Here is a 12,482-nt window from a genome sequence, read left to right as displayed (position 1 = left end):
TGACACTACAAAAATAAAGGATCATAGGAGACTACCATGAATAATTATACACCAACAGATTGGATAACCCACAAGAAATGGATAGACTCCTAGAAACACACACAACATGCTGACATCAAGAAGAAATAGAAAATCTGAACAGATTAACATAAGTAAGACTATTCAATCAGTACTCAAAAATTTCCCAACAGGGGCGCCTGGGTGGCTCAGCCGTTAAGCGTCTGCCTTCGGCTCAGGTCATGATCCCAGGACCCTGGGATCGAGTCCCGCATCGGGCTCCCTGCTCCGCGGGAAGCCTGCTTCTCCCACTCCCCCTCCCCCTGCCTGTGTTCCCTCTCTCGCGCTGTCTCTCTGTCAAATAAATAAATAAAAAATCTTAAAAAAAAAAAAAAATTTTTCCCAACAGAGAAAAGCCCAGGATCAGATGGTTTCCCTGGAAAATCCTATCAAACATTTAAAGAATTAAAGCCAATCCTTTCCAAGGTCTCAAACTCATTTTTTGAAGCCAGCATTATCTTGATGCCAAAGTCAGATTAGGACATAAGAAAGAAAATTACAGCCCAATAACCCTGATGAACATAGATGTAAAAATCCTCAACTAAATACTAGCAAGCTGAACTCAACAGCACATGAAAAGGATCATACACCACAATTAAGTGGGATTTATCCCTGGATGCAAGAATGGCTGCAACATATGCAAATCAATAAATGTGATATAATATTTATAGAATAAGAGATAAAAATATGATCATCTTAATATTTACAGAAAAAAACATCTGACAAAACATCCTTCTTTCATGATAAAAGCTCTCAACAAATTAGGTATAGAAGAAATGTACCTCAACATAATTAAGTACCCATATATGACAAGACCAGAGCTAATATCATAAGCAACAGTGAGAGGCTGAAAGCTTTTAAGATCAAGAACGCCCACTCTCACCACTCCTATTCAACACAGTACTGAAAGTCCTAGCCAGAGCAATCAGGCAAGAAAAGGAATAAAAAGCATCCAAATTGGAAAGGTGTATTTGTCTGCAGATGTCATCTTTTATACAGAAAATCCTAAGGACTCCACCAAAAAGCTGTTAGGACTAATCAACAAATTCAGGGAAGCTGTATGGTACAAAATCAAGATATAGGAATCAGTTGTGTTTCTACACATTAACAATGAAGTATCCGAAAAAGAGATAAAGAAAACAATTCCAATCACAATGCATCAAAAGCAATAAAATACTTAGGTATAAACTTAACCAAGAAGGTGAAAGATTCTGTTTACTGAAAACTGAAAGATGTAGGAGACTGAAGATATAATGGAAAGATATTCCATATTAAGGAACTGGAAAAATTAAAATGTCCATACTACCCAAAGCAATCTACAGATTTAATGCAATTCCTATCAAAATTTCAATGGCATTTTTCACAGAAATAGAAAAAAATCCTAAAATCTGTATGGAACCACTAAAGACCCTGAATGGCCAAAGCAAAGAACAAAGCTGGAGGCATCACTTTCTGATTTCAAACTGTGCTACAAAACTGTAGTAAATCAAAAACAATATGGTACTGGCATAAAAACAGACACACAGACCAGTGGAACAGAATCAAGAACCCAGAAATAAATCCTGGCATATACGGACAATTAACATTTTTGACAAAGGAGCCAGGAATATTCACTGGGAAAGGATACTGTCTTCAATTAAATTATACTGGAAAAACCGGATAATCACATGCAGAAGGATAATTGCATGCATGAAACTGGACCTCTACCTTAACACCACTCACAAAAATTAACTCCAAATGGATTAAGGACTTAAACATAAGATCTGAAACCATAAAATTTCTAGAAGAAAACACTGGTGCTTGACACTGAGCTTGCCAATGATTTTTTGGGTATGACAACAAAAGCACAGCAACAATAACAAAAATAAGTGGACTACATTAAATTAAAAAGCTCTGCATGACAAAAGAAACCATTAACAAAATGAAAAGCTAAACTAGAGTGGAGGAAAATATTTGCAAATCATATATCTGATAAGGTGTTGATATCTGAAACATATAAGGAACTCATACAACTCAGTAAAAAAAAAAAAAAAAAAATTTAAAAATGGGTAGAGGAAATGAACATTTTCCCAAAGAAGACATACAAATGAATAAGTACATGAAAAGATGCTCAACATCACTAATCATCAAAGAAATGCAAATCAAAATCACAATGAGGTATCACTTCACAACTGTTACAATGGCTATCACCAAAAAGAGAAGAAATAGCCAAGTGTTGGCAAAGATGTGGAGATAAGGGAACCCCTTGGGGACTGTTGGTGGGAATGTAAACTGGTACAGACAACAGTATAAAAGTTCCTCCAAAAGATAATAGGACTACCATATGATCCAACAATTTCACTTCTGAGTATATACCTAAAGAAAATGAAATCAGGATCTTGAAGAGGTATCTGCACTCTTATGTTCACTGCAGTATTATTCACAATAGCCAAGATAAACAACCTAAGTGTCCATCAACGGATGAATGGATAAAGATGAGGTATCTATATATACACACTGGAATATTATTCAGCCATAAGAAAGGAAAAAAAAAATCCTAAGTGAAGTAAGTCAGAGAACGTAAGTACCGTATCACATAACTTACATGTGGAATCTGAAAAACCTGAACTCACAGAAACAGAGAGCAGAATGGTGAGGAATAGGGGAAGCGGGGAGATGGTGGCCAAAGGGTACACACTTCCAGTTATAAGATGAATAAATTCTGGGGATCTAATGTATAACATGATGATATAATTAACAATACTGTATTATATACCTGAAAGTTTCTGAGAGTAAAAGTCTTAAATGTTCTTACCACAAGAAATGGAAATTATGTGAGGTGATGGAGGTGTTAACTAACCCTAAAGTGATAATCATTTTGCTCTATGTAAGTGTATCAAACCAACACTCTGTATACCTTAAACTTACACAATGTTATATGTCACTTATACCTCAATAAAGCTGAGAAAAATGTGGTATATACATACAATGAAATATTATTCAGCTTTCAAAAGGAAATTCTGACACATGCCACAATACAGATGAACCTCTAAGGCATACGCTAAGTGAAATGAACTAGTCACAGAAGGATAAATACAGTATGATTCCACTTAAATGAGGTACCTAAAGTAGTAAAACTCACAGAGACGTTAAGTAGAATGGTGGTTGCCATGGGTTGGGGAGAGGAGGGAGTAGGGAGTTACTGTTTACTATGTACTTAACGCTACTTAACTGTACACTCAATAATGGTTAGAGGGATAAATTTTACATTATGTGTATGTTACCACAATAAAAAGCAAACTGGGCCTCCCATGTAGGAGGAGGATTCTGCCTGACGGTTAATATTGCCCTCTCTTGGATGGCAGACATAACCTCTGGTATACTCTTCAGGATTTAGCCCAGATAATCGCACAATGAATTCTGTCTTTCCAAAAAGGATTTGAGATGACTTACAATAGAGGCTAGGGCCAAGGCCTAAGCAAAGTCAGAACTAAAAAAGGAGAAAGCAAAAAAGGTTCATCATAAGAGTAAGTAAATATAGTTAGTAATACTGAACACCAATATGACTCTGAATTTGCAGAGACTGCAAAAAGAAAAACGGTGTGCCAGAAAAGGAATTACTGACTCATAGCTCCAAATTCACCTTTCATTTCTGTTCTGTTAAAACAGATCTGGGCCTTTTGAATATTTTTCTCTTGTTGGCCAGCATGACCTTAGGTTTTGTCAGTAGAGGGCTCTAGAGAGCTCTCACAGAAGGACTTTGCTTCTTGGTTCTAGTGGGCTTGCTGGCCAGGCCCTAGTAGCATTGTTAAGGATTCCCTATCGTGGGCTTCTGCATCACAGATGACTTCTCCAGCACGAGGCTCCTCTAGTGTGAGTGGCTTCTCCAGCGCCTGGCTCCAAAAGCACATGCCATTTCTCCAGAGCCTGACCAATGCAGTGTAAGGTAGCCAGCAGCTTCCCCTGGCACCTATCTTGGGTGGCTTTGCAGCGGTGTACTTCCAGTTAGTCACCTCCCTATAAAGTTTCTCTAGCACTCCAGAGGGCAGATTTCCAGCAAGTTCTGCCAGCAGAGTCGCACAAGCACTTCTCCAAGAGCCATGGCTGTGCCCTTCCCAACAGTCTGGATCTCAGCCCGGGGCGGAGGCTGGGGTGGGGTGTGTGTGCTCTACCTCAGTCCTAAGATTATTCCGTAAAGCTGCTATTCCTGCTCCTGGCCAACAGGAATGGAATGTTATCAATCCAAAGCCTGATTACAAATAATCACATTAATCACAATCAAACTACCACTGCGATCCATTGCAGTGAAGTGCAAACTAATACATGTGTCTTGGGAGCCCAGGTGCCTGCTGCACTTGACCTTATGGCAATAATGACGACTATAAAATCTAATGTGGGATGGGATCCTTTAGAGTGCCCAGGCTCACATCCGAAGGTAAAAAGACAAACCTGGGCCCATTAACTCTCAGAGCCAGGTACTGTGTAAGAACCACAGTTTCCATGATAGCCCTAGAACATCTTATCTCTGAAAATCAAACACAAAATATAATTGTGTGAACTGCTAAATGAAAAGGAGAGTTTAATTCTGTCTTGTCAAGTTTCTCAAAAGTTGTGTCACTGATTGGTTCAATCAGGATTCTGATACTTAAAATGGGAACATCTGGTTGGACTCAGAGGAAACAGACTATTTTGAATACCCAAGTCACTCAGAGCCTCCTTTTTTCAGTAGTGCTTCTATGTACCCTCCACAGACCAGCTTCCCTCAACTTGAGAATCCTGTGATAATCTCGCTTGGAGTGTACATCTCGTACTACATCTATGCCCAACAGTGAAGTTATCAGAAAATGACAACATCCAAAAAAAAGGGCAGGATGATTGAGAACACATACTCTTCAGGAATGTAGGTTCGGGTCACTCCACCAAGTAAAGAATCCTAACCAGCTGAGATTCTTGCCGAAGGCACAGAAAACATGGAATGGGTTCCCGAAGAAGGAAACCACAGCTATCAATTATAGCCTGTGACCAAATATAAAAACAAGGACTGGGAGGTTTTGCATATTTTCTATCTGCTTGTTATGTGTTTACTTGTATCTGCTAACCATTTTCTTTTTCTCTCTCCTTCCCATTTTTATTTCATATAGCAGTTAACTTTACAATTTAATCTTTATGTAAGAGAATATTCAGTGTGCCTGACTGAATTTGTAGAGTAATTAATATTTAGTGATGGATATAATGACCCTTGGGAGTCTGTTCATCTGCTCATTCTTGAGAAAGGGTGAAAACTTCATTTTAAGAATAGCTAGCTATATCTCATTAGGTGGAATAGTCGCATTGCTGTTGAAGGGAGTTCAAATGTGTGTAGAAAGGTGTATATGGGATCCAGTTCCCATAGACAGGTGTATATGGTTCTCCAGTTATCAATTACTGCTCCTCAAATCCAAATTCACTGTTTTTGCCAGCTCTGTGAAAATGGATTTGGGCTATTTAAGTATTTTCCTCTGATAGCTGTCACAGCATTAATTAAACTTTGTTCATCGAAGACGCTGCAGAGACACTGCAGAAGGAAAACGGCTTTGCTTCTCATCCCAGTGTGCCTGCTTGACATAGGCTTCCATGGCATGCGTGGTTTTCTCCAGCAGCAGATTTCTGCAATACCCACAGCTTCTCCAGCATCTAGCTCTTGTAATGCATGCTGCCAGCAGTGCTCAGTGGCCAGTAGCTTCCCCAGCATCCACCCTGGACAATTCTGCAGCACAGTGCTTCCAGTTAGACATCTCCCTATAAATAACTTTCCCCGGCAGCACCCCAGGGCTGATTTCCAGCAAGTTCTGCCAGTGCAGCACTACAGTGACTTCTCTGCCACTCAGCAAGCCACAGCTGTGCCATCTCCATCAAAGTGTGAATCCCAGCCCTGGAGTGGAGTGGGGATTCTTTCTTAGGCGATCTGAGCCTGACATGTGGTGGCCATTCCTTATATGTGGTTTTTCTATATTCTTTAGAAATATCTTTATTCCTAAGTAAATCCTTGTTACTCTAATCCCCCAATTATAGTTAACAATTCTTTAAACTTTCCCATCAGGAAACAGAAAATGTCCCTTCTTTCTCATATAACTATAATCACGAATCTCCTCCGATTCCCTGTGTACTTCTCAAGACAGACTGTAAGAGTTCATCTAATACCACACATTAAAAAAAGGGGGGGGATACTATTTATAGCAAGTTCCATTTTTGGTAGGATACTTACGCTTTGATACATGTTTGTCTCAATAGGTTCATTATTCCTTTCTGATGATTATCTGCACATTTGCAGTGCTAATACATACCTGGAATTTCACATATGTAAAAATAATTTATTGGCTTGGTACTGACAAATACTTAAGGTGATCTGGAGTCACTTATAAGCAACAAGAGTAAGAGAGACTGATTTAAAAACACTGCTATGAAAATCCATAAAAATACAAAAATCTATCTATACCTCAGGCAGTATAATATATTTTCGTAAGTTAGTCCAAGTGTTAGAAAGACAGCAAGATGGACTAAATAGCACAACTGGAATATACTTAGGTTTAAAGTAGCATAATCTTTTGTCAGTACAAAATTTAGTTTTTAAAGAATAAAACACAATTTAGTTTAAGAATGAAGATTTATAACAAGTGATTTCATACTGATTTTGAATATCACTGAACCAGATTTGCTAGATGATTACCACCTGTTTGACTGATCTGATCTTTCAATACAGCCATTTATTGAGAGCTTACACTGCACCAGCTATGTTACTAAGTGCTTTAACATAATGTCACAAAGATCCATAAGGTAAATTTTATTATTCCCAATTTGTAGATAAGGACCTGAAACTTAAGGAGGTTAAATGAACGGTGCAAGGTCACAGAGCCTAAATGAATCTATCTAACTCAAAAGCACATGCTCTTACCTCATGTACTACTTTCCTAAAGCCGATAACCCAGTGTATATGAGGTGCTCTGTAAGTGTGTAAAGACTTTCCAGAGGTCCATGGGCATGGAGAGTCTTAAGAGACTCAATTTCAATCCAGTTAACCTTCTTTTATAACCTTTCCTCAAACTGATCTGCCTAAGAATGTACCTGCATCAAAGTACCATGCTGGTTCTCAGTTACCATATTCCTTTTTATATTAACCTTTTCCTCACTTTATAAATAAAAGCATACTTCTTACCCAATCAAAGGGACAATCTGAAATACTGGGGTCAAACTGAAGTAATGACTGAATAACATTTTTGTAGGTAGGTTCCAGTCATCTGCTTTCAAAAAAAATTGGAGGATCTAGACAATCTGTCAAGTTGATGTGATTTTGGCAAATATCTCAGAAAAACTAAGTGACATTGCTATGATAAACTCCTTCCATCCCCATCAATTTATTATGTGAACAAGGTTTCTCAAGCTTACATTCATAAAGATGAAAAACAAAACTGATGTTGAGCTAGATCTCATTTTAGGAATAAATAGAATTCACTCATAACCATAATAAGGAAGGAAAAAAGTCTCCCTCTCTCTCATTAAGAAATACATTTCTGGTCAAATTTTACTTTATGTTTCAATATTTATCAACATTTATAAATTTGTTTTTATTAACTGGATGCTACAAACAATTTTAACTCTAAGTCAATTTTTTTATATTTAAATTTTTTTTTTTTAAGATTTTTATTTATTCATTTGAGACACAAAAATACAGAGAGAGAGAGAGCATGAGCAGGGAGAGAGGCAGAGGGAGAGGGAGAAGCAGGCTCCTTGCTGAGCCAGAAGCCCGATGTGGGGCTTGATCCCAGGACCCCAGGATCATGACCTGAGCTGAAGGCAGACGCTTAACCATCTGAGCCACCCAGGCGCCCCTATATTTAAATTCTTGAACATGTTTTTATTGCAAAGAGGTATGATAGGGTAAACAATATTGTTTAGGGTTTATGCTAAAAAATTTTAGATGTCAACATAAATGTGCAAAGGGAAGAATTTTTTTCAAAACTGGTTCGGAGTAAAAAGCTTTATTATCACTGTATCAAACAGTTAAAGATCTTAAATATTTTGTCCTGTTCGTATTCAAATTTGAAACAAGATATGAGGCAAATGTTTATTGTCAATATTTTCACCAAAAGCCTCTATCTGGAAAAACAGATCAGTCTGGTATTAGGAAAATAAAAGAAATGAAAACAACCAGTGCTGCAAAGAGATCAAGCTGCTTGAGAAAAAAACAAACAAAAGCACACAGTTTGTCTTATTAGTTTTTTGTTTCATTTCGAGAACGTTGTTAAATATTATAAATTATTTCAGCTTCATTTTTCAAAATGATTGAATAACTGAATACTAGACACAGAAAAGTAGATTTCTAGAGAGTGATAAGAAGATGGAACTGTACCGATTGTCAACTGAATTCAAATAAAATAAAGCAGAGCACTAAATCTGAGGAAGCTGCTAAGCTGTAGTGAAAGGAGACACTTAGCAGCCCATTAGTCAGATGGAGGAGGATAGATGGGTCAGAATGACCTGTCACTGGGTTCCCAAAGAGCAGCAGCCAACACTGGGGGGACTCTAAGTTTTGCCCGCTCTGCTAGTGCCTTTACACGGTATGACATTCCCCACCCACCCGACCAATCTTTCTGCTAGAAGCCAATCAAATGTCACATTTCCTACTGGTAACAAATAATGAAACTTCTATTTTAATTCTCAAAATTTCTTTTTAAAGATATCTCTATACTGTAGGAGATCATAAACCACTAGCATACTAATGGGAAAAACTGTGTAAGCACTGTGAAACCAGACTCTAGGATGTATATATTCCATTGTGGTCACTTAAAATTTAATTGAACTCAAGGAAGTTAGTGATCCTTCATCTTTATATATTATATGTCTGATACAAGCTATCACACTGTGCCACTATTTCATGTGTCAGAATTTAGTAAGGCAAGGAATAATCTGGGAAAAGTCCTAAGTGTATTGTCTTATGATGTTCTTTCTGACTTTTCTCCTAGTACACAGTATTCCTGCTATGGTTACTTTAAAAAAAAGATACACCAAACAAAGCATGTAACTGATCAATGTTCTCCATGGAAGATTACACACATGTAAAAAAAAGTGATGTCAAAGCAAAGCTACCTTAAGTGTGTGTATGTGTAGACAGATAGGTCGTTCTACCTACCTACCTACTGTCTAATTTATGAATCTAAATTGGACTTTCTAACCCAGAAAATTTCAAGATAAAATGCTGTTATGTCCCTGAAAGTTCTCTCATTCATTTTTGTTCTCTTACTTTTGACTCATTCAGTTATTTTTCTACTTTGGAAATCATTTCAGAAATATAACTTCAAGAGGGGCACCTGGGTGGCTCAGTCGTTAAGTGTCTGCCTTCGGCTCAGGTCATGATCCCAGGGTCCTGGGATCGAGTCCCACATCGGGGTCCCTGCTCTGCGGGGAGCCTGCTTCTCCCTCTCCCACTCCCCCTGCTTGTGTTCCCTCTCTCGCTGTGTCTCTCTCTGTCAAATAAATAAATAAAATCTTTAAAAAAAAAAAAAAAAAGAAATGTAACTTCAAGAAAAGACGTCTAATAATGAAGTCCACTAGTGCAGTGGAAGTTCCCAAACATGAAAAGTTTGGACTTCTGACCTTAGGCAAATACAAGTAAGCACTTGTGTTTTAGTCAAATAAGGAAAAGAAGGCAAGACAAAACTTCATGCCACACTTATTTAAGTATTATGTATATGGAGATAATGGGAGTAAAATGTCTAACTTCGTTAAGCAGCAAGGTAGTATTTAGAAGCCATGAGGACAAAAAAAAAAAGAAAAGTGATTTGTAATATATCCTTAGAGATCTTCAATTTCATTTCATAAATACACCTATGTGTGTATATAAAAAATACTCAGATTTACAGACCCAGATAATTCAATAAAGGAAAAGTGCATTTTCTAAATGTAAGCAAAACATTTTCTATTCCTCATTAACTAGGAAATACTGCAAATTCTAGGCAAATTGGCAGAACGTCTAGAATAATTTATATACATATACTAGTGGCAATCACTATTCAGTAAATGTTATTGATGAAAAATTATTCACTCTTCTTAAAAGCAGTTAAAAAAACCTTTAATTTTTATAATTTTGCATCCCACCAACTTATATATATGGGCATTAGAGAGAGTCACTAAAATACCTCCATAGCCTGGGCTAAGCGTTCTTCCAGTGCCATGTAGGTGAGGAACTGAGGATCCACATAAGAAATCGCTTCAGCAACTCCTAGTCCATCTGCAAAGCCGTCAAACAGGCTGAGGGAAAAAAAAAACCACAACAACCATGATTTGGGAAATCTTTATGAAGACATATTAGCAATTACCAATAAGCCAATAAATACAGTACAAGCAGAAAATGTTAAATATTTTAATGATAAAATATTTTAATATAAATCTTGTGTGGTGAGGGGCAGGAAGAACACAACAGAAAAGTGAAATACTAAGCATAAGGAGTTAGGATACCACTACCTCGCCCAGTAAGCTGCCATACTCACGACACATTTATAGGAAAATTCTTATGATTCTAGTTCTAACTCTGGGGATTACTTAGGGCTGGGATAAAGGTAGTACTTTTTCCCTCCTAATTCTTTTTTTTTTTTAAAGATTTTATTTATTTGACAGAGAGAGATACAGCGAGAGAGGGAACACAAGCAGGGGGAGTGGGAGAGGGAGAAGCAGGCTTCCCGCGGAGCAGGGAGCCCGATGCGGGGCTCGATCCCAGGACCCTGGGATCATGACCTGAGCCGAAGGCAGACGCTTAACGACTGAGCCACCCAGGCGCCCCCCTCCTAATTCTTTCCCATATATTTCCCCTTCTGTTCGTTTGAGTGCCAACCCAAATTTACATGAGAACATGGTAAAGACAATTACTGCATTTATTTCAATTCTACCATTAGTCAAAGCCTCTTTTTCTTCTCTCACCTTTTGTACTGCTTAATTACTTAGGCCCTAAAAATATTTTATTTTCTCAAGTCTTTCTATTCTCTTGAGAAGTAGGCCTCCTCCATCATTATTCAGATTGAAAAATATTTAGCTCTTAACTATTCATTTTTATTATTATTATTTTTTTTTTTACTAAAGGACTGTAATCCTCTTGAAGAAAATAAGTTTTAGTCTGGTCCTAATCTCCTTCCTCCACCCCTAGACAGCCATAGATTCCTCATTTTCCTCTAGTCTTGGAAATAACCACATACTTCAAAATTCGGAAACCATAGTATGTCCTCAGTCCTCTTCTTTCTAATCTTGCCTCCTTGGAAATTATATTCAAGTCCATTTCCTCAGTTATCCTCTCTGTAAGTTAATTCCTAAACCTCCACCTAATTCCAAACATTCTTCAGCTCTTGACCTACATTTTTAGTTTTCTGTGGGGCACTTTACCTCGATTAACTCTCACCACCTCAAAACCAGTATCTCCAAAACTGAGCTTATTTTGTCTAACTAAAGGCAAATTTCTGTTGACTTCTGTGTTCCTATGAGAAGTCGAGTACAGTCAGGAACATCCGGTTATACAAACTAGCTCAAAACAATTTTGATGTCAACTTTTGTGCCATCATTAAAATTACAAATCTACTGCCAAAATATACAAAAGTATTCTTAGGAAGATAAAGCTCAGTAGTATGTAACAATTAGCAGACACCACATAGTACAAAGGAACATTCTCATATAACCACAGATTTTAAAATTAAAATTTAAACTACAAATTAGTGAATCCAACCTCCCTTGCAACACTAGAACTCCTTCACCTAGCAGTGAGATACAGTGCAAAGAGGAAGAGCCCCAGAGTCATAAAACAGGGATTTAACTCCACATTTAACTGAGTCATAGTTAAACAATGTGAAAAATGTATTTAACCGTTACTCTGTTTCTTCATCTATAAAACAAATTAGGGGCGCCTAGGTGGCTCAGATGGTTAGGCGTCTGCCTTCGGCTCAGGTCATGATTCCAGGGTCCTGGGATCGAGCCCCGCATCGGGCTTTCTGCTCAGCAGGGAGCCTGCTTCTCCCTCTCCCTCTGTCTCCCCCCTGCTCATGCTCTCTCTCTCTCCGTATCTCTGTGTCTCATATGAATAAATAAAATCTTTAAAAAAAAAAAAAATTAAATGAGTCGATGCATGATGCCTACACATGCCTGGCACAGAGATGGCACCAGAGCAGGCATTCAAGAAACAGAACCAGTTCCTCCATGTGGAAGAGACACTGCTTTCTGGGATGGTACCTGCCAGTGTGGAAGAGCCCTGTCAGAAGTCTGACTTACGTGAAGTAAGTGCTCGAGTTCTGCCTGCTGAAGCAACACAAACTATGTCCACAAAACTTCAAATGGTTAGAGTCAACCATCTCCTAATTCTTTTCTTCTCTAGACTAAACTAAGCTAGACATTCAAAGCAGAGTATCTGCTTGTAAATTTGGTCACTGCAAAAT

At 37.9% G+C, this 12,482-nt stretch overlaps 1 protein-coding gene across 1 annotated transcript in view; it reads right to left on the bottom strand.

Annotated features, from left to right (window-relative positions):
* Positions 1–12,482, bottom strand: part of PJA2 (praja ring finger ubiquitin ligase 2) — a 71,215-nt gene that overhangs the window by 8,399 nt on the left and 50,334 nt on the right. Inside the window, exon 7 of the mRNA XM_031020767.2 lies at positions 10,209–10,320. Coding sequence (XP_030876627.1) covers positions 10,209–10,320 — 112 coding nt within the window. The remainder of the gene's footprint in view (positions 1–10,208; positions 10,321–12,482) is intronic.

The sequence above is a fragment of the Leptonychotes weddellii genome, chromosome 7, assembly GCF_054177405.1.
Source record: "Leptonychotes weddellii isolate Sample4059 chromosome 7, ASM5417740v2, whole genome shotgun sequence".
Classification (NCBI taxonomy): domain Eukaryota; kingdom Metazoa; phylum Chordata; class Mammalia; order Carnivora; family Phocidae; genus Leptonychotes; species Leptonychotes weddellii.
This window is presented reverse-complemented; position numbering and strand designations above follow the sequence as displayed.